General features: G+C 41.5%; 1 protein-coding gene across 4 annotated transcripts in view; it reads left to right on the plus strand.

Annotated features, from left to right (window-relative positions):
* Window positions 1-2,244: 2,244 nt before the first annotated feature.
* The window catches only part of si:ch211-141e20.2 (nectin-1), a 58,895-nt gene continuing 37,224 nt past the window's right edge, over window positions 2,245-23,915 (plus strand). For 2 of the 4 annotated variants that reach the window (XR_007931613.1, XM_051905717.1), the window contains exon 1: window positions 2,256-2,850. Coding sequence is in view for 2 of the 4 variants with exons in the window: in XM_051905717.1 (XP_051761677.1) it covers window positions 2,763-2,850 (88 nt within the window). In the remaining 2 variants the exon portion in view is untranslated. Of the gene's footprint in view, window positions 2,851-23,915 lie in introns of all 4 variants that reach the window. The other 2 variants (XM_051905718.1, XR_007931614.1) reach the window with 2 other exon arrangements.

The raw sequence follows: 23,915 nt of genomic DNA on the forward strand, positions 1-23,915 counted from the left end.
ATGGTTTTTTTTACGATACTAAACGCAGCCCTGTTTGAATGTAGTGTCGGCAGTGAGCGAACACTCTCTGTGATTGACTGGTTCTGACTTGCAGCATTAGCGTGTTCAGATGAGCAGGAAAATACTTTTACTACAAATTATTCGCTAACATAGGTTATTTGTCCAATTCAATGCATATTGTATGCATTAAATTTATTGTTAAATAAACAAAATAACTGGTAAACAAAAACACACCTTAGTATCGATATTTTAATTTGAGTATCTCTACTTTCAATACTCAACGTCAGTATCGATGTATCGATACTTCATAGCGATCTGCCCATCCCTATTTTTGAAGAATACGAAAGTACGGTTTTGGCAGAAGCACTTGGAAGGCGATCATTTGTTTATATAAAGCATATACATTTACATTTTTTTCGATAATGACAGATCGTTTCGCTAGATAAGACCCTTATTCCTCGTCTGGTATTGTTTAAAGCCCTTTGAAGCTGCACTGAAACTATCATTTTGACCTTCAACCGTTTGGAGGCCATTGAAGTCCATTATAAGGAGAATAATCCTGGAATGTTTTCATCAAAAACCTTAATTTCTTTTCGACTGAAGAAAGAAAAACATGAACATCTTGGATGACATTGGGGTGAGTAAATTATCAGGAAAATTTTATATGAAAGTGAACTAATCCTTTAAGCGAATTTAAGCTTAACCATTTTCGGCTCCCGCACAGATGCCAGCAGCAATCGGGCCGGGGTTCAAGTCCGACTCGGAGCAGGGAGGTTACGATTGGAGTGTGATTTTTGGAGGCGGAACAATGAAGAGAGGGGTTTGTTTGGGAATTGATTTCAAATATCAACAGTGTTCCACAACGAATTTGAGAAATCACACACAGCACCTTTAATGAGACAAAATGGTAGACAGCAAACTGATTCCAAGGAAGGATTAGTAATACAATTTTGGGGATTTGCATGCGGGTCATTCCACAAAATCGGTGCCTTTTCAACTTTGAAAAATTAAAGTATAAAATAAGTTTAATTTTAAAAAAAAAATTCTATCTATGAAATATGACAAGAAATTGTATTGTGCCATCTCAGGCTATATAATTTTTTATTTTATTACCACTTTTCTTCCTCATGTTTTGATATTTTTGTCATCCTTGTTACAGACATAATCATCACTATATACTACAGTTTTAATTAGAACTATGTAATAGTTTTCACATATATGAGCAGTATTTTTGTCCCTTTTTTATATAAAATATTATTATATTATTTTAAAATATTGTTTTTTACATTATTTATGAAATTAATGACAGTAACAGGATTGACATAATGGTAACAGGACTGTCCAGAGTAACAATGCCAATATTCATCAGGGTTAAAACTGTGAAAGAATAGTTCACAGAGCACAAAGAATCATTTTCACACATGAATAGGCACTTCTGAGTCCTGATTTTAAACTCAGTGTAAGTCTTTGGGATGTGCTGGAGGAGACTTTACAGATTGCTCACCTCTTGCATTGTCAATACAAGATCTTGACCAAAAATGTATGCACCTCCTGATGGAAATGACATCAGAACATTTATTTCCATCAAGAGATTAGTCTTACACTGAGGTTAAAGTCAGGACTCAGAGGTGCCCATTCATGTGTGAAAATGATTCTTTGTGCTCTCTGAACCATTCTTTAACCCTGATGAATATTGGCCATGATACATATTCCAACATGGTTGTTTAAGAAATGAAAAGCTACACACTCCATCTGTTAGGGTTAAAATATATTATATATTAAGTTTATATAATATATTTAAATAGTTAATGCTTGATAATACTAATACTAACAATACTAAAAATACTTACTAAAAATGTAACTGATGCTCATATTCCACCCACACTGAATGAGACATCAATAATACACCTGGGACGACCTTTTAAAATGTTTGCATTTTACACAGATAAATGTTAAAATCAGTGTGGCTAAGTCTGACACCTAATTTGTCATCCGTGTTACCCACATGTCAAGACCTGTTACTCTGAAAAGTAACAGGGTTGACGGTAACAGGTTTAAACGACTTACCATAGTCCTAGTGCAGTTAGCTCTTTTGGCCGCGCGTTGGCGTTAGTGGACTTTGAGTGAGTATGTCTATACAACAGCCTTACATCTTCATACAATAACTGAAAAACAGGCTTTCTGATCTCAGTCAGACTGTTATTAATAGCCTACATACTCTTTACATACCCATTCTTGTTTTGTCTACACACTTTTAGGTTGTGAAGTGACATCAAACGTGCCCCTCACACCGCCTCACCTCACTCGCTCTTTCGGCAGTCTAGGTTGCCAGGTATTCATTCCGAGGATCAACACACATTAGTAAAAGGATGTATTTTAATTTTTCTTTGTCTACAAATAAATATTTGGCGGCCGCGGTACATTATATAAGTAGCTAGCCCAAAAAACCCCGCGGGTCTGTTTTTTTTTTTTTTTTTTTTGGTTTGGTTTTGCTTTTTTTTTTGCCCACGTCTGCATTTCCATTATAGCACAAGGGAAAACAGCGACCTCAAACACAGAGCTAACAGTTTGCGCATGATGTCTTCGTCCATCTTCCTCACTGTTTACACAGTAAATTCTTGTTAAATAGAAAACTAACGTTACATAGCCTATCAAAAGGCAAACCCAGCATGCAGCTGAAATTACGGTGGAAGATTACTACTACAACGAATGAAGGGTATCTGATCGAGAATGGATGGATGGACTTTCTTTAATTTAACGAAATGCTCATTTCCTTTTGTTGGAAAAGTGTTCCCGTGATACTGCTGTTTGATTTTATTTTATTTTCATTCATCTACGTAAGAACTGGAGGTGAGTAGGCTACATAAATGGACATAATGCGCTGTTGTCTGCAAGCTACTAGCCTATATAATTGTGACAAAGACGACATTTTCTCTAGGTTGGAGGGTTTAGCGCATTTCCACCGCCTGCTGTTTACAAGCGCATGAAGCCTTGATCTTGTAATAAGCGTTGATGATTTGTTATCGGTTAATAGTGATCTATGAATTATTTTTGTCTATTAAAATGTTTTATATATGGGACATTCTACCAGAAACGTACATTATGGGATTAAATTCCCGCCAATAGTATTGCGGTCACGAATCAAAAAATAATAAGCGTGAATGAAAAAAATAAAAACACATGTAAAAATATAGCACAAACTTAAAAAAAAATATATGCAATATGATCAGAAATGCAAAGAACGTGGTCATGGATCAAAATATAATAAGCGTGAATCGAAAAATTAAAACGCATTTAAAAAAATAACAAGCATGAATCAAAACTTTAAACACATAAAATGATATTGCACAAATCTTAAACTTGTGTTAAATGTGTTCTTAAAAGTTGTTTTCCTTGCTTTTATTACTCTATTCTTTCTGCTCTCTTACATTTTCTGCTCATATTTTACTCTTTTGTATGCTTGTACTGTTTCTCTTGCTCTTCTTTCCACGTTTAAATTAGGGCGGGCTTAAGCGTCACCATTGGTCCACTAGTTCTAGATTGACAGCTCCTCCTCTAGCCAATCAATCGAAGAGAGGGAGATGACATCACTTCAATGCAACTCATGGCTACTGATGCTAACACTCATACAGGGGAAGATAACCGTCACAGCTAGCAATTTCCGAGATGGGGTAAAATCTTTCTGTGGCAGGACACCGTTATACTGTAGGCTATATTTCCCTGCAACTCGACCTGTCACCGGTATATACGTCTACCTGGACAATCTTTTATTGTTAAATTCACCATCCTAACGACAATCTGTCACAGTTGTGCCTGTCTGACGATCAATCACTGTTATATTCACCTTTATTGCACCTACCACTGGGCCTGGCACCGTGAAACGCAACTGCCACTATGCGGCGGCCTCACAAAGTCACTCTTACGTGTGTCTGGCTCGTCTATACCTGTTATGTTACTGTTATATATTTTTAGTATTCATACAATAATAATAATAATAATAATATGCTTGCTTGTTGTCTCTTTTATTCCTGTCTTTTGCACAAGAGAATATAACATATGAAACCTACCTTACTAATATATTTTCTCTTGAATTACATTTAAAGTAAGATATGCCATCGCAGTTGTTGTTCCCAAACTGGGGTACGTGAGGTGACAGAGGGGGTACGCGAACAAAATGCCGAATTTTTTCGTTCATTTAGTTCTTCCCTACCTTAAAATAGCATTAAAACCGATCATGTATGTTCTAACAGGCACAATGCCACATGACATCCAATCAAAATACCACATCTTTTGCGGACAAATCTGACAGCGTCCGTTTCCACATAAGCAGCGCGCATATGGGTGCGTAGCTCTAGGTTGCATGCGGAGTCTGCTGAGCAAATCGCGCTACATTACTGCCGTTCTGTACCTGCAGATTTAGCACTTACTAGCATGAAGAACAATAGCCTGGCACAAAACGTGCATAAATATCAATTTAAGATTCAAACTCTTGATACAAAACAGCCTACCTTTTGTGAGTTCTTGTTTTTAATGTTGATAATATACGAGCTTAATGCAAATCCAAATATCCACACAACAGTTCAACAAACAAAAGGGTAATATTAAGTGTTATTCTTCACAGTATTGTCAGTATTTGCTCTATTTTGCAACGAAAGCAACAGCAGGATTACAACACAGCGGTGTTTCGAGAACGAATCTGCAACTTTGAACGAATCATTCGTGAAAGTCATGATTCAGTGATTCATTCATAATGCAGCCACTTGCTTCTTTGAAGGAATGACTCGATGACTCACGCATTAAGACAGTGACTTACCGCCATCTACTGCCGGTTTTAGTATTTAAAATACTAAATACGTTTTTAGCATTGCATATTTCTCTATTGATTTTTTATTTTATTTTTTATTTAAAATATTATTAATATTGTAAAGGTAGCCTATTCATAAAGATTAAAAAAAAAAAATGCACTAGAAAGTCAATTTAGGGGGCAAATATTGTCCCTTAATGGAAAATGTACAATCTAAGTGGAAGAGAGGGGGTACGCAGAAGGATGGTAAATGTCTCAGGGGGTACTCCACTCTAAAAAGTTTGGGAACCACTGGTTTAGGTCATTTTATATTGCTCATAATTGTAAACTGTCTGCATATTTTGTTATGTATTGTTTTCCTGTAAACAGATTTATAGATTTTGTCTTCCATGTACAGTATGTCATTGACAAGGGTGTTGGTTTATGAATTTTATCACATTTTAACACTGAGATTATAAAATTATAAAGTTAAGCAATAGCCTTCACACCAGCAAGAGTGTTTTCCCCGATATTAGAGCGATCGCAAATGTTTATTGAGCTGTTGTATAATCAATATAGCAATAAGTTAATTTTGAGTGTGTTTTTGCGCTATTTTGATGAAAGGAGTAGTCTATCAAACAAAGCCACAGCAGAACAGTGCCGCTTGTCTCTGAGCAACACAGCAGTGTTTCCTTAATTAATTCCTGATTTAAATTAGACGTTTGAATGAAAGACTCACTTATAAAGACAGTAACTTTCCGCCACCTACTGGCCATTTAAATTCATATTTCTATAACATGGATGGGCAAGTGCAGAGTTTAGCTTTAACCCTAATCAAATACACCTTAACCAGTTAATCAGTGTCTTCAGAATCGTTAGTATAGATGGATGAGTTTTTATTTTATTTTATCGGGGTTGGAGCTAAACTCTGCAGGACAGCGGCTGCAGCCGCTGACGTGATACTAGGGCGCCCGTGGTTGGAGCAGCACAACCCCATCCTCTCTTGGAAGACGGGAGAAGTCCTGAAGTGGGGCGACACCTGTTTTCCCAACTGTTTCTCTGCACTGCCAGTTCCACGATCTCCAAGTTCCAAGTTTCTCCCTGTCTGCGCCACTTCCACTTCCTCGAGAAACGCTCTGTGGACATTCCAGCATGTTACGCCCCCTTCAGCAACGTTTTCTGCCCCAAGACAGCCTCCAAGCTGCCTCCACACCGGCCATGGGATTGTGCCATCGACCTGCTTCCGGGTGCGTCAGTGCCAAGGGGTAAGATCTATCCCCTATCCATCCCGGAGGAGAAGGCCATGGTGGATTACATCGAGGAGGCTCTGGCTCAAGGCTATATCCGACCATCTACTTCCCCTGCTGCTTCTAGCTTCTTCTTTGTGGCAAAAAAGGACGGAGGCTTGCGGCCATGTATCGATTACGGGGCACTCAACTCCATCACAGTCAAGTTCAGGTACCCCCTTCCTCTCATCCCAGCGGCCCTGGAACATCTCCGTGGTGCCACTGTGTTCACCAAGTTGGACCTCCGCAGCGCATACAACCTTATCCGGATACGCGAAGGGGATGAGTGGAAGACCGTCTTCGTCACGCCTACCAGCCAATACGAATACCTGGTCATGCCTTACGGCCTGGTCAATACCCCCTCCATATTCCAGGACTTCATCCATGAGGTGCTCCGGGAGTTCCTCCACAAGTTTGTGCTGGTCTACATCGACGACATCTTGATCTACTCCCGGAGCATGGCTGACCATCGCCGTCACGTTGCAGAGGTCCTGCAACACCTGAGAGAATACCAGCTCTTCCTCAAAGCCGAGAAATGTTCCTTCCACCAATCCTCAGTGAAGTTCCTTGGATATAACATCGATCACAGTGGCATCCGGATGGACGAGGGGAAGGTGGCAGCTATTAAGAACTGGCCCACACCCACCACAGTGAAGGAACTCCAACATTTCCTTGGCTTCGCCAATTTTTACAGACGCTTCATCCAGAACTACAGCTCCATCACCAGCCCACTCACAAGCCTCCTCCGCAATAAACCCAAGTCTCTGTCCTGGACTCCAGCTGCCACAGAAGCATTCGACATGCTTAAGGAGGCCTTCACCACCGCTCCACTCCTTGTCCATCCTTATCCAGACAAACCCTTCATTGTGGAGGTGGACACCTCCACCACAGGAGTAGGAGCGGTGCTCTCACAGCAGCAGGGGAATCTGAGCTGCCTCCATCCATGTGCCTTCTTCTCCCGCAAGCTCAACCCGGCGGAAGTTAACTATGATATCGGCAACCGAGAACTTCTTGCTGTCACGTTGGCCCTCGAGGAGTGGAGACATTGGTTGGAGGGAGCCAGACACCCGTTCATGGTACTAACTGACCATAAAAACCTGGAGTACCTCCGAGCTGCTAAAAGACTCAACCCCAGACAGGCCCGTTGGGCACTGTTCTTCACACGCTTTAACTTCACCATATCCTACCGACCTGGCTCCAGAAACATCAAAGCTGATGCCTTATCAAGACTTCATGCTCTAGAAGAAAACACAGAAGAACCTGAACCCATTCTCCCTGAGCAAATGATTGTCAGCCCTATCACCTGGTCCACTGAGACCCTTCCCTCCTCCAATGTCTCCACCAACACTCTGCCGGGTTGCCCACCGGGCTTGCAGTATATCACCAGGACACGGCGCACTTCACTGATTCACTCTGCCCACTCTTCACTCGGCACTGGCCACCCGGGGGTCAATGAAACCCTCTCGCTGCTGAAGGAGCGCTTCTGGTGGCCCAACATGGCAGCCAATGTCAGAAGGTACGTGCAGGGATGCAGGGAATGCGCCATCTCGAAGAGCCCACGCCATCTACCATCCGGCAAGCTTCTTCCTCTGCCCGTTCCTAATCGACCCTGGTCACACCTAGGAGTTGATTTCGTCACTGACCTCCCAGCCTCCAATGGATGTACCTGCATACTTGTTGTGGTGGACAGGTTCTCTAAATCCTGTCGTCTCATCCCTCTGAAAGGACTCCCCACTGCCATGGAAACTGCTGAAATCATGTTTAACCATGTGTTCCGATACTACGGTATCCCCGAAGACATCGTGTCTGATAGAGGACCGCAGTTCATCTCCCAAGTGTGGAAGGCTTTCCTCTCGCTCCTAGGTGTGACCGTCAGCCTCTCATCGGGATACCATCCACAGTCGAACGAGCAGACGGAACGGAAGATCCAAGAGATTGGTCGCTTCCTCCGTACCTTCTGTCATGGCCACCAGGACTCTTGGAACCAGTACCTGGGTTGGACCAAGTACGCGCAGAACTCCCTTCGCCAACCGACCACCGGACTTACACCCTTCCAGTGCATACTCGGTTACCAACCCCCACTGTTCCCCTGGATCGGGGAACCATCGGACGTGCCATCTGTGGACTACTGATTCCGAGAGAGCGAGAGGGTCTGGGACTCAGCCCATCACCAGCTGCAACGTGCTCTCCGTAGGCGCAGGATGGCAGCAGACCTCACTCATCACCAGCACTACTTAAGACACTCACACACACAGTCACATTGTCCGGTCTCGTTCGCATCTAGGAACTTACCTCTATGCTTACCTCAAGGACTCTCATAGCTACTTACCTGTCTCCTGTGTCTCCGTGCTACCTCGTGTGCTCCAAGTCTGTGTGTGAGTGTCGTCCGCCAGCATTGTCTCCAGTCTGCTACCGCTACCAACCTGCAACCACAAAAGGACAGTATTATCACCCATTCATTCATCACTCACCTCTACAACCACTATTTACTCATCTGTTGTCACTGTTACCTCTGCTTGTGTCCAATAAACCACCTTTCCTGTTATCTTCTGCCTCCGACTGGTACATATTGTAACAGTATGATCGTTTAACAACAATTAAGAAGTATATTAGCTAGCCTTAGCATATTAGCATCATGAACCAAGTAATATTTTAACACCAAATACCATATATTATGAACATAAAGATTAAAAATCATAACAAGACTGCACATTAAAAAGAGTATCTCAAAAAAAGGAATTATTTGTCCATAGTTCAGATAACTTTACAGCTTGAAAGTCCTTGTAAAGTTTCAAATTAAACTGTTATCTTCCCCTGCATGAGTGTCAGCATCAGCATGAGTTGCATTGAAGTGATGTCATCTCCCTCTCTTTGATTGATTGGCTAGAGGAGGAGCTGTCAATCTAGAACTAGTAGACGTATGGTGACGCTTAAGCCCGCCCTAATTTACTTGAAACTTGAACTGCAACATTTGGAAACGCAAGAGCAAAACATAGAAAGAAGAGCAAAGAGAAAAACAGCACAAGCGCACAAAAGTAAAATATGAGCAGAAAATGTAAGAGAGTAGAAAGAACAGAGTAATAAAAGAAGGAAAACAATTTTTAAGAACACATAAACACAAGTTTAAGATTTGTGCAATATAATTTTTAATGTGTTTAAAGTTTTGATTTATGCTTGTTATTTGTTTAAATGCGCTTTCGATTTTTTCGATTCACGCTTATTATATTTTGATCTGTGACCACGTTTTTTGCCATTCCGATCATTTTGCATTATTTTTTTAAGTTTGTGCTATATATTTTTACGTGTTTTTAAATTTTTCATTCACGCTTATTATTTTTTGATGCGTGACCGCAATACATTAGGCGGGAATCTGATCCCATAGGTACATTTTCACTTATAAAAAAATTTGGGGAAAAAAATATCTTATTCTTAAATCTGAACATTGAGTCATATAGAGGACATGTTAAACTATGAGAAACACATATCATGCCATCTCAGCATGTTTTTATGATTGAATAAAATAAATTTTTATACGCATTTCACCCCTAAAATGTCAGGCCCCGTCACAGACAAATTTGTATATGTTAGAATGATTTCCTAATGAATTTCTTTGATACAAATAGCATTTTCTTATTGGCCACATGTCCCTGATTGTATCTAACATGGTTTTGTAATTCCTATAAGAAATATAAGCAAGTTTTCGGTCAACTGTAGTACACAAAATCACAGAATACCTGCCAGGCACTCATATATTTTTAAAAGAACTACCTTTACATAGGAGATTTTTACAAAAACATGGTAGTGGATATATACCACCACAGTCATCTACACAGTTAAAGAGATGAATTCATCAATATTTCCTCAAATACTACATTTTTGTATCATAATTTCCTGTGTGACAGGACTGACCGTGGCGTGACAGGACTGACTTTCTGGATTTGGTTGACAACTGCTATTGTCCAAACATTTTTTTAATTAAACTAATTTCATTTTATTTCAATATAAAAAACATATTTCATTTAACAATTAATTTAAAAATTCATTAAAATTCCATTTAACAATAACATGGCCAGATACAATAACAATAAACAACTAGAATGGCACAAACACAGACAGGAGTGAAAACGTCTCGGGTTACCTATGTTCTCTGAATAGGGAACGAGACGCTGCGTAGCTATGACGCAATAGAAATGCCCTCTGGGTGTGCCGATTGTCTGAAGCCCGTATAGAATCACGCCAATCCATTGGCTGATGGCACGGGTGCCGCCCCGACGCTCTTACATCGCCATCCTATACTGACGAACGCGCCATCTGCTCTTCAGGCAGCGCGAGGAGCGTCTCGTTCCCTTTTTAGAGAACATAGGTTACGCCAGTAACCCGAGACGTTCTCTTTCATAGGTTCACTCGACGCTGCGTAGCTATGATGCAATGGGAACGATATACCAAACACGCCAAGCTAAAGCGCTGCCGTATCTGGCACAATGAAAAACCAGATAGCAACCATGGCTGGTTCAAACAGGCAGAACCTGGGAACCCGGAGCCGTGTCGAGATCCAAACTATAAAATTTAACAAACGTGTGCAGGGAGGACCATCCTGCCGCTACACAGATGTCCTCCAGGAGGACCCCTCTAAAAAGAGCTTGAGAGGAAGCCACACTTCTAGTGGAATGTGCCCGAACGCTGAGAGGTAAAGACAGATCACGCACCTCATATGCCAGTGAAATAGCCTCCGTAACCCAGTGAGAAATTCTCTGCTTTGATGTGGCAAGCCCGCGGCGGCCAGCACCAAAACATACCAAAAGCTGATTCGTTCTTCTCCAACCACTAGAGCGATCTACGTAAGACTTCAGAGCTCGGACAGGGCAGAGCAAGTGAAGTTTTTCATCCTCGTCAGAGGTGAAAGGAGGAGGATGGGATGAGTGAAGGGTGATAACTTGAGAGTGAAATGGTGTAGACAAGACTTTGGGCACATATCCTGGCCTGGGTCTTAAGGTTACCTTAACTAGACCAGGGGCGAAGTCCATACACGCCTCGCTAACAGAGAGAGCTTGGAAATCCCCCACTCGCTTTAAAGATGTTAGAGCCAACAAAAGAGCAACCTTAAGAGTCAGAATCCGTACTAGAGCTGACTCCAAGGGCTCAAAAGGAGCCTCCATTAAGCCCTTCAGGACGACTGACAGATCCCAAGAGGGAATTCCGGGGGGGGTGCTGGGTTCAGGCGCCGAACCCCATGCATAAATGCCGAGACCAGTCTATGTTTGCCCAGGGGAATTTCATCTGACTCCCTTCGAGCAGCAACGGCTGCGACATAAACTCTCAGAGTAGTTGCAGCTGCCCCTGCAGCAAATTTTTCTTGTAAGAACTTCAGCACTGAACCCACAGGGCAGTTGACTGGATCCACAGCATGAGCTGAACACCAAGATTCAAAAACCCTCCACTTGGAGGAATACAGCCTTCTTGTGGAAAAAGCTCTCGCACTCGCGATGGTCTCCTGGATGTCGACAGGAAGACTAGAGATTAAAGCTGGCGGCCTTTGATGGGCCATACCCACAGCTTCCAAATCTCGGGACGAGGATGCCATATCTTGCCCTGAAGCTGAGACAGCAGGTCTTGTCTGATCGGGATCTCCCATGGAGGGGATTCCAGAAGAAGAATCAGCTCCGAGAACCATGTCTGGGATGGCCAGAATGGGGCTACAAGTAGGAGACGGATCCTGCTCTCCCTCACCCTGCACAGAACAGCCGGGATCAGCTTGACAGGCGGGAACGCATAGAGTTTCAATCTTGGTCAGGGGTGAGTGAACGCATCTATGCCCAGAGGCGCTGGGGAGCTCAGGGAGAACCAAAGCGGGCACTGAGATGACTCCTGCGATGTAAAGAGGTCTACTTCTGCTCTGCCAAACACTTCCCAAATCTGGGCTACTGTTTGAGGGTTTAGCATCCATTCTCCCGATCTGTGTTTCTGCCTCGACAGAAAATCTGCCACGAGGTTCAGGGTCCCGGGTACATGAACTGCTCTCAGGGAGAGGAGTTTGTTCTGAGCCCAAAGGAGGAGACAACGCGCATGCCTGTCCAGGGTGCGTGATCGTGAGCACCCTTGACGATTTATATGAGATACCACCGCCATGTTGTCCGTCCTGACAATGACATGTCGTCCCCTGAGGAAGGGGAGAAAGTGCAGCAGGGCCAGGGATACAGCCCTGAGCTCCAAGCTGTTTATGTGCCAAGACAGGAACTCTCCCGTCCACACTCCACACGCTGGCCTGCCCTCGAAGACTGCACCCCAGCCGGTCAGAGAGGCGTCCGCTGTGATCACAGCACCCATGTTGACTCCTTTTTGAAGAAAGAGTGGGTCCCACCACATCGCAAGGGCGCGGAAACAAACGCGTGACACTTTCAACAGGTGAAAGGCCGGTCCTGTCGATCGGACCCCTAAGAGCTTCATCCACCAAAGAAACAGTCTCATGTGAAGCAATCCTAGGGGCAGCACAGGGGATGCTGTGGCCATGAGGCCCAGGAGTCTGCGACAGGTGCTTACAGAGACATGATGGCCTAGCCTGAAGCGGGCCAAACATGTAACAAGACTGGAAATCTAGGCGACTGGAGTGTGTAACCAAACTGCACTGTTCTTAGAATCCAAGGTGATACCCCTGGCAGACGCCTCCATTCGTGAAAGAAATGAGATAGAGGAAGCAGTGTGTCGCAATGTAGAGGACATACCTGCAATAGAGTGTCAAACTGGTCTTTGCAGGGTAGCATGTTTGACCGCGAAGGAGAATGCCCGGCGTCCTGACGCGCGACAAGAGGGCCCACAGCTTGTGTGACCAATATGGGGTCTGCCGGCTCCTGGAGAAAACTGCATGTGTCTCCGATTATGCGAGCAGCAGGCGACGCACAAATCGGCGGTGAGGGGAGAAAGCTTAGTGCGTCTCCTATCTCCCATGACGAAAAGGGGTGAGGCTGATCAAACACTGTACACCGAAACGCGCTGGGCGGCGAATGTGACAGAGCTGGATGAGGAGAGCGAGTGAGAGGTGGGCAGAAACGCTTGCACGGTCTGACCCAACCTTTCTGACGTGAGGGTCAGGAGCGACTCGAAGGAGCTGGAGCGGAGGGCTTGCTGGGCCGCTTCAGCTCAAGACGCCTATGGGGTTGCTGGTGGGGCAATGGGCGGCCACGGGCTCCCCAAACCGGGTCACTTCTCCTACTGGCGGACTCCTTCCTATGCGAGGAGCACTCTCTGGGTAGAGAAGAGGAGGGAATAGAAGAGTCCCTAACTCTCCTGGGCATAACCTGCCTGAGAGCAGCCGACTGGGACTTGGTGGCCCGAAATTTGTCAACCACCGTGACCGCCTCCCCGAACAAACCAGACTGAGAGATAGGGGCATCCACGAGGAACACCTTCTCCTTATCACGGATTTCCGTAAGATTGAGCCATAGGTGGCGCTCTGCAGCCACCTAGCCCGCCATGGAGCGCCCTATAGCACGCGTAGTGTGTTTGGTGGCTCTTAAGGCCAAATCTGTGGCTCTGCGGAGCTCCTTGACCGCTTCTGGCGTCAGACCATTGCCCTCGTCCATTTCTTTCAATATATCCGCCTGGTAAGCTTGGAGAATGGCCATTGTATGAAGGGCCATGCCAGCCTGACCAGCTGCCATGTAGGACTTTCCGACAAGGGCGGAAGTAGTCCTGCACGGTTTAGATGGAAGGAGGGGGCAGGACTTCCACGAAGGAGCCGAAGATGGAGAGAGGTGTGTAGCCAGCGTGTCTTCAATCGCTGGAATGGCAGTATAGCCCTGCTCCACAGAACCAACAAGGTTGGTGAAGTCAGCAGCTGCTGCATTAGTCAAGTGGGCGGAAAACGGCTGCTTCCAGGATCTGGAAATCTCACTATGCAGATCACTGAAAAAGGGCAGCTTTCTCCGCACTGGCCTAGAATTGGGGCCGCTCAAAAACCTCTCATCTAGTTTAAACAACTGAGATTCACGGGGCCCGTCGGGCCAATCAATAACGAGCTTCTCTGTAGCGCGTGAAAGCACGTCGATAAGCTCTGAATAGGCCGCGGAAGGCCGTGCTTCCTGGCCGCCAAGCGGGAGAGCGTCAGCTGAAGCAGGCCCAAAATCCTCAGAGTCGGGCGCTGCGGTGTAAATAACATCGTCTAGCCCGAAGGAAACCGTCTTGCGCGCCTCCGGGCTAGATAATCATGCGAGAATTCAACCGGCAAAACCCTGCGCGTGTGCTCAGGGGAGGGAGGGAGGGAGAGAAAGGGAGACGCCCGTCTGCTCGCTCTCCATGTCCTTGAGCTCTACATCCGAACCCCAGGTCGTGAATTCATGTGAGGCCTCAGCGGCTTCGGGAGCGCAACGGAAAAAAATGGATGACTCCTTCTCAAAAACCGCGAGTCTAGAACGGAGAGTTTTGAGAAGGAGATTTTCACAGAATTTACAAGCAGAAGCGCCATGAACAGCCTCCCGCGAGTGCGAAAAACCCAAACATTTAACACACTTACTGTGTGGGTCGTCGCTCACAATGAAGCGAGAACACGGCGGAATACAACGACGAAACTCCATGGCACTTCACCACAAGGAGAACTGAGTTCCACTATCGCAGTCGCTGAAGTGCAGATGAAGAAACACTCGAATAATAATCCAAAATTCGGGTCAGATAAACCATAGCAGAAGGGCTAAAATGGCCGCTTCGTGAAGGCAGAGAAATCTGAGGAGCAGATGGTGCGTTCGTCAGTATAGGATGGCAACGTAAGAGCGTCAGGGCGGCGCCCACGCCATCAGCCAATGAATTGGCGTGATTCTATACGGGCTTCAGACAATAGGCACACCCAGAGGGCGTTCCCATTGCGTCATAGCTACGCAGCATCGAGTGAACCTATGAAAGAGAACAAAATTGTAATGGTACTACTGAGGCCTCTTGTAGCTCTTTCACTTTGTGCTGGAGCTTCTCTTTCTTAGAACACTTTCGCCCCTCCCTCTTTTACCTGCAACATACATCACACATACTGTCACACAACCATTTAACAGTCATTTAAAGGTTAAACTCTATTCAGTTACTGTATAGTTCTATGCAAATATAACTTCATAATATATACATTTTACTATGATACAGCAAATGTAATCAATAGACATTTAACTGAATAGCACAATGTAAAGTAACTGTGGTACCACATCTTATTACCGCTCAGTAATAACAGGGTAATTCTATGGTAATGTCTACATTATTACTTAGGAAATTACATGGAAATAACGGAAATTGCATGTCATTTCCTAGGTAATAATGTAGAAATTACCATGGTATCAACCTGTTATTACCATGCTGTAATATGAAGTGAAATATCATTAATATATAAAGTGCAACCTTAAAAGCAGTGCTACATAGGCCTAGGTAAAAGTCAAAATTAAAAAAAAAATTGTCAATGAGCATAAAAACGTTATTTCTATTTCTCTCTGTCTATTTATTCAAATAATGTATTACTATGGCATCCGTTAAGTACATATTATATACAATAAAGGTAATAAAAAAGAACAATGCCATTCATTTGTAAGGCCATGTGACAGGACTGTCAGGCCCTGTCACAGGAATGTGATGGGACTGATGTGACAGGGCCTGACAGTCAGCCATGTTAAACTGCCATTACTCAGGCTGCTAGCATGCTAGCAAAAAAAAACTGTTAACATGCAAGCAAGGAATTTCAGTAACCTTTTTAGACATGTTTTGGATTTAAAACATTTTCATTATTTTCTGGGATGTTTTACTGTGACTGGGCCTGACCCTTTAGCTCGTCCTCCTCAAAAAAAAAAAAAAAAAAAATACAAAAACAAGCTTAAAATCATAAAATTCAATGAAAGAACTCACCCTTGATCAGTGTCAGCTTCACCTCAGTCAAATGATGTCACTTCCTCTGAGTCATACCCTTAAAGGCCTATTGCAAACAGTTTATGTAGAGTTTTCTGTAAGGGCGTTTCTTCAACTAGGGGCACTTTTAGCCTTGTGAAGTTGAATAAAAAAAACTTGTTCAAAAGTCACGTAACACAGTCTCATAAAAGTTTAAATAATTTCTCTAGTTTTAAGGTCTGTAAGAGGACAAACTTAGATTACAAGAGAAACTGTTAATATTTTACTTTTTTTCCGACCTGCACTGAACAAATGTCATTTCCACCACATCTCAATATGCAGCTATTATTTAAAAATAGAATAACTTATGCCACCCAAGAATTGTCTAAGATCATTTTTGTAACTAGTTTTACCAGTTTTTCCACAATGTACAATAATTATACATTTGTCAATGAGATAAATTAACTGCCCTAAGGACCAAATGCTGAACTGTACACCTGTCACACTCTGAAATTTAATATTGGTTTGGGTAAGAGCTTATTAGAAAATAAATAACTTGAATTTTTATATTAAGTAGAGCATGATCTCATAAATTGTGGATACATTTTTATGTGTGATGAGAACTTTTTAAATATTTTTTAAAAATGTGTGTGGTGATGGAAATGACAGGGTGGTGGTGGAAATGACAATGAATTAACGTGAATGTAGAGAAACAGTAGAGATATTTATTAGAAAAATTCTTAAACTCATCACACTAATTAAACTCAATTCACAAAGTCATTAAACATAACCACACCTGTTTTTAGTGTAGTGCTGAGTTTGATGTATAAAACTGATTTGTCTCACAGATGAACGGTTACAGTGCTATAAATAACTATCAACTGATGGCGAGGCAAAAATATAAGCAATAAATGATGCATCAAAATTTCAACATTGGGAACATTGGGAGATAATTATGAGGCTATATAATTGTGGGTTTGATACTGAAATGTTCTCATTGGTCTCTTAAATGAACACTGTAAAGAACACCTGAAACTGTATCATTTAAACAGAGAATGTGGAAAATTTTGAGCACCTTGAATGTGTGAGTGTATGTATGTGCGCATGTGTGTTTGTGTGAGAGAGAGAGAGAGAGAGAGAGAGAGAGTTTGACAGATCTGCAACTGCTTTTACTACTCCTTTTTCTTTTTTCCTCAGCTATCTCTCCCTGTCTCTTTTAAGTCTCTTTTCATATTTTATAGGGTCAGCTTTTATTTTGTCCCTATAGGCCTGTGATCTTTCTTTTGTTGTTTTAGGTAGCATCTTAAAAATAGAAAAAAAATTAATAAATTAATATAAAAGTAATATAATTTAGAAATAAAAAATATCATAATATAATTATAAATATAAAAAGTATTGTAACATACACTATATTGCCAAAAGTTTTGGGACGCCTGCCTTAACGTGCTCCACAAGGTTTAGGAGTGTGTTTATGGGAATTTTTGACCATTCTTCTAGAAGCGCATTTGTGAGGTCAGGCAGTGATGTTGGCGAGAAAGCCTGGCTCGCAGTCTCCACTCTAATTCATCCCAAAGGTGTTCTATCGGGTTGAGGTCAGGACTCTGTGCAGGCCAGTCAAGTTCCTCCACACCAAACTCACTCATCCATGTCTTTATGGACCTTGCTTTGTGCACTGGTGGGGAGCAAGTTGGGAGCATGAAATTGTCCAAAATGTCTTGGTATGCTGAAGCATTAAGAGTTTCTTTCACTGGAACTAAGGGGCCAAGCCCAACCCCTGAAAAACAACCCCACACCATAATCCCCCCTCCACCAAACTTTACACTTGGCACAATGCAGTCAGGCAAGTACCGTTCTCCTGGCAACCGCCAAACCCAGACTCATCCATCTCATTGCCAGACAGAGAAGCGTGATTCTCTAGATTCCAGTGGCAGCGTGCTTTACACCAGTGCATCCGACGCTTTGCATTGCACTTGGTGATGTAAGGCTTGGATGTAGCTGCTCGGCCATGTAAACCCATTCCATGAAGCTCTCTACGCACTGTTCTTGAGCTAATCTGAAGGCCACACGAAGTTTGGAGGTCTGTAGCTATTGACTCTGCAGAAAGTTGGCGACTTCTGCGGACTGTGTGCCTCAGCATACGCTGACCCTGCTCTGTGATTTTACGTGGCCTACCACTTCGAGTTGCTGTTGTTCCCAATTGCTTCTACTTTGTTATGATACCACTAACAGTTGACCGTGGAATATATAGTAGTGAGGAAATTTCATGAATGGACTTATTGCACAGTTGCCAACCTATCAGGGTACCACACTTGAATTCACTGAGCTCCTGAGAGCGACCTATTCTTTCACAAATGTTTGTTGAAGCAGTCTGCATGCCTAGGTGCTTGATTTTATACACCTGTGGCCATGGAAGTGATTGGAACACCTGAATTCAATGATTTGGAGCGGTGTCCTAATACTTTGGCAATATAGTGTATTATATAAAAAGTATTACACAACTCTACTCTCGCAATCCATATCAATTGTACTTTGTAACCATAAATGTCATTTCCACCACAGAGGGCAGTGTGGTGGAAATGACTGGTGGAAATGACATTTCTGTAGTTTTTTGTGAAAAAATGGAAGATAGCTTCACTGATTAGCTTTGAATTAATACTTAGCATTTCATGTATGCAAAATACTCTTATTTAATTTCTTATAAAATTTTTAGCTTTTTAAAAAAACACCCTTGAAGGTACAGCATGTTTGGAAATGACGTAGAACAAATATATTAACTGATCTAGCAATATTTACCTTGATTTTTCTTCATTTGTTTTTGATGAAAATTTAAAATTTCCTCCATACTCTGATGTCACTGAACATTTCCATAGAAACCACCTAAACAATCTTTCACACAAACTTTTTAAAGTGTAATTTTCAAAAGTGTTTTTAATAAAGAAAAAAATATCTGAGAACCTAATGAATGACATATTCCTTTACAGAACAACTCACAGAAATCAACCATCAGTCAGTTTTAGACATTTTTTGGATGAAATACTTTTTAGTCACTGTAACAATTCAAGGGCAGATAATGTACATTTCTGGTAGAATGTCCCATCTGAAGATTTGATAAGGATTAAATTTGTACTGTAATATACGCTGTCATGCTGTTTTTATTCAGAAGTGAAACGTTAAAGTTAAATTTAATTGTATTATTATAATTATTATTTCAACGTTTATTAATTATATGAATCATTCCAATTCAAATATCTTCCATTTCAAACATCTTTATTATTCATCATCATAACCTATATAACTATGCCAGGTGAGTTGAAATAATAAATCTGAATTCATAATCTATTGCTATTATGATGTCCCTTCAATTAAAAATATAGGCCTGTATTATGCATAGCATTATATGGTGAACCATAATTCAGATGTATCTATTTGTCTGGGATTCGATTTGTCTGGGAATCAGTTACTCTATTCAACTAAATTGACAAAGTACACACATTTATATGGAATATTTAATTATTTATAGAGTATTTTAAATTACAGAATTTCCAAAATAAATAAATAAAATTATATCAATAAATTACAACCCCATTTCCATGCCCCATTAAGCTGGGACATTTTGTAAAATACAATAAAATCAAGAATCTGTGATTTGTTAACTCACTTTAACCTTTATTTAACTGACACAAGTTCAAGGAAAAGATTTTCAATGTTTTCACTGTCCAACTTAAGTGTATTTTGTAAATACGTTTGATTTTGATGCAACACATTCCAAAAAAGTTGGGACAGAGGCATGTTTACCAATCAAATCACCTTTCCTTTTAATTACACATTTTAATCATTTGGGAATTGAGAATACTAATTGTTGCAGTTTTGCAAGTGGAATTTTTTTCCAGGTGAAATTATAAATCAGACTTTAAGGTTAGTTCACCCAAAAATGAAAATTCTTTAATTTATTACTCACCCTCGTGTTGTTCCACGTCCGTAAGACGAACACAAGTGATTTGAACACAAATGAAGATCTTTTTGATGAAGTCTGAGAGGTTTCTGTCCCTCCAAAGAGATCCAACGCAACTACCGCTCCAAGGTCCAGAAAGGTAGGAAAAATATCATTAAAGTACTCCATGTGACTCCAGTGGCTTAAACTCAATTTTATGACACAACGTGAGTGCTTTGTTTGCGCAAAAAACATAATTTACTTACAAAAATATTGATCTGCAATGCGCGTTCACAAGAGGTTCACGACGTATGTGTGTTGTGTTCAGACTCGCGCGTCAACACAACGCACATGCGCAAGTGTTCATGAGAGCATCGTAACGCATGTGTTTTGTGTGGCATTGTTGCGTGAACATGCTTTGGATAATAATATTTTGTGAATAAAGTGGTAAATTATTTTTTTTGCGCAAACAAATCACTCACGTCGCTTCATAAAATTGAGCCACTGGGGTCACATGGTGTACTTTATTGATGTCTTTTTCCTACTTTTCTAGACCTTGGATTGGTAGTTGCGTTGGATCTCTATGGAGAGACAGAAACCTCTTAGACTTCATCAAAATGATCTTAATTTGTGTTCCGAAGATGAACGAAGGTATTACGGATGTGGAACGACACGAGGGTGAGTAATAAACCCGTAGTCCAGCATAGCAGCTACACATTGTCATGTTGTAAAGAAGACAACATCTGTATTGCAAACCCCTCCATGTTGCAGTTGTTCTTGTTGTTTTTGGCATATATCTACCAATGCAACATCATTGCCATAGAAATCAATGCAAATATTCCGGAAAATGAAAGAGCGGCATGGACACACAAACTGGATCTGAATAGTTGCGATACACAATGTGGACAGTCAATAATTTTAGATCAGATTTCAATTGAATACACAAATAATTAGACTTGGACTGACAGTGTGAATGTAGCCTTAGAAGCCACTCTGTCATATCAAGTGCAGAATGAGGCCGGGCATGTCATCTTGATGGCAGTATATGTCTCTGTACAATCTCAATATACGCCTCTATGTCAACTGTACCTTCACACATTTATAAGTCACCCATGCCGTTTGCACTGATGCACCTCCATACCTTGACAGATGTGTGCTTTTGCACCTGTCGCTGATGAAAGTCTGATTGGTCCCTTTTGCCTTTGGGACTGAAAATTCAATGTCTGTTTTTCCCAAAAACAAGCTGAAGCGTGGACTCATCTGACCACAGCACAGCACAGTCTTTTGGATCATTTGAGATGAGCTCAGGCCCAGAGAACTGCAGAGAATCGATGTATAGATTGCTCCTTGCATTCTCCTTTCTCCAGAGATTCAAGTTGCATTTCTTGATGCAGCAACAGACTGTTAATTGTCAATGTTTTTCCAAAATATTCCCAAGCCCATGTGACTATTTATTATGTATGCTAGATAATGAAAGACTTTAATACTTTAATACTTTGTAATCTTGCCTTGAGAAATGTGATTTTTGAATTGTTTAACAATTCTCTCATGAAATTTGGCACAAAGTGGTGAGCCATGACCCATCTTTGCTTGCAAAGACTGAGCCTTTGGTGGATGCTCCTTTTATAACCAAACACGTTACCCTTACTTATTTCCAATCCACCTGATAATTGTGGACTGTTTCAAAACAGTTTAACTTGGATATTTCTGTAATCTTTTCACTTTTATTTTGCCTCTGTCCCAACTTTTTTGGGGAGTGTGTTGCAGCCATCAAAATCAAAATTTGTTTATATTTACAAAATATAATTAATTTAGCCAGTGAAAACATTGAAACTTTTTTTCTTTGTACTTTTGTCAGTTAAATAAAGATTCAGCAGAATTTACAAATCACAGATTCTTGATTTTATTGTGTTTTAAAAAATGTCCCAACATTTCTGGAATTGGGATTGCACTATATCAGATCAGACTGGAGGTAATTTTCTTTACCCAGCTTTCAGTTCAAAAAGCCAATCACATTTTTGGAAATAATCTGATTTGTCTTTTGGTCTAGAATGTGTATGATCAAAACTCCCGTATCACACACAGTTTCTGCCAATCTCATGTTAATCTTGAGTACCTATAGAATAGTAGTGCATCCTTCATATCTCCAAAAAGTCTTTAGTTTGATCACATTTATAAAAGATACATACGCTGTACCAAGTCTTTCCCAAAAACAGCCGAGCGCCTGGAGGTATGCCGTGTGAGCGGAGCTAAAGAGTGACGAGCACGCGCAGCTTTTGCGTAACGATCGTCTGCAAGCTATCAATGGTCAACAAATGTATTTAAACACACACAATACACCATTGCATTATCCCTGGATAGCTTTTGAATCACTATAATGAATATAGCGCATAGTGAATGATGAATAATGAATTTATGAATTCACTACATTTGTGTTGTTTACATTATATGCACTTAGATGCCTATTGCCAACAAAACAGACATTTGAAGCAGTTTTACTCACCACCTGCGGATCAATACCGCTGTGACCGCTCCATCTTTCAGTTTCAAACGATCTGTAAATCCAGTGTAGAACTGGGCCTTGTTTATGAAACCATAAGCGCCGATCCGAGGGCTCGTTCAGCCACAGAAAAACACAACATATTCTCCATTCATTTTAACCAATAAAAAAGTGATTGCAACTATCAGTTTCTATAGTGATTTTAATAACAAATATCGAGAGCGCATCAATGTAATGCGTGAGCACAAAACTCTCAGCTCCACTTAACTCTGGGTTCTTTGGGAAGCAAGGTTATCTTTCCCTCACAATCAAAAACACACTTCTTTGGTGACATTGTTGATTTCGTGAAGTCCTGTGACCTGTGCAGCGCTGCTGACGACTTCCGTAAAGCTGAACACGCGTTTATGGGCATGCTCTAGCTCTCTCGCTCTGGTCGACGTGTGCGCGTGCTCTTCTGGGAGAAGTGCCCGTACAAGGAATTCCGACCGTTATGACGCCACACAGCCCCATACTTGAAAAAAAAAATGCTAAATTTATGAGGATTTTGGCACAGAAATACTCTGTCATACGTCCAACTCGTGTTTTGAAACTTTGGCCATGTTTAGCATGAGAATCCAAATCTTTAACAGTGTAAATAAGTCAGAATACATGAAATAGCATTATACCCCCCTTTAACAATTGAAGAAAAAGAACCGTATTTGTATGATTGTATTGGTGATTTGAAATGTAGTCGAATCAACAATTTAAGCTCAATAAACAAGTTAAATGTTGGACTTCCATCCTCGAGTAAATAGGATTCTGGAAAATACCTATAAATTTGCCAGAGGGCCTTCTAAATCAGAGCCAGTGTTGTGCCAAATTTTGGCCCCTGCACCCCTGTGAGGCTGCGACCCATTTAGTACCTATGCCTAAAGCTTAACTTAAACCCCATCCCTCAAACCACAGGGTAGCCTGTGTGTTGTAACGATGACGTAAACTATCATGCAGCTATAGAGTTCTGCAGTAATTACATATTTTTTTAGGCCAGCCCGGAAGTTAGCATCACCCTGGTTCCCTTGACAAAAACCCAATAGGGGTTTTCCAGTGGCTTTTGGATTATTGCTGAAAATAAGGTCTGGTGCTAACAAAAGCTTATGATTCTTGCACGTTTTGTTCATCGTTATAATTTTCACAAATGAACAGAAATTTTATGAATTTTGAAGCATAAATAAAATTGGCAGAAGTAAAAAGCTAAACATATGCTATAAACAAACTACACCATGATCGCATGACTTCAACATCACCATCACTATGCTTCCAACAACTATTTCAGTCTTTGTTTAAAAACATCTTCCCTGAAAGTTATAATAGTTTGCAAGAGCATGATTATTTTACAGCATGAGGTTATAAAAGTGGACTAGTGAGTAGATGAGTTTACCTGTTCAGCTGATGATGTTTAATGTCCTCGACAACCTCTGTAGTCCCATTTATTAACTTAAGTCACAAGATCTAAAAAATCATTTAACCAAAAACCCATTCAAAAAACCCATTGACTTCAGGACGATGGAACCGGAAGTGTTAAAATGCTAACTT

Source organism: Ctenopharyngodon idella, chromosome 9, assembly GCF_019924925.1.
Source record: "Ctenopharyngodon idella isolate HZGC_01 chromosome 9, HZGC01, whole genome shotgun sequence".
Taxonomy (NCBI): Eukaryota; Metazoa; Chordata; class Actinopteri; order Cypriniformes; family Xenocyprididae; genus Ctenopharyngodon; species Ctenopharyngodon idella.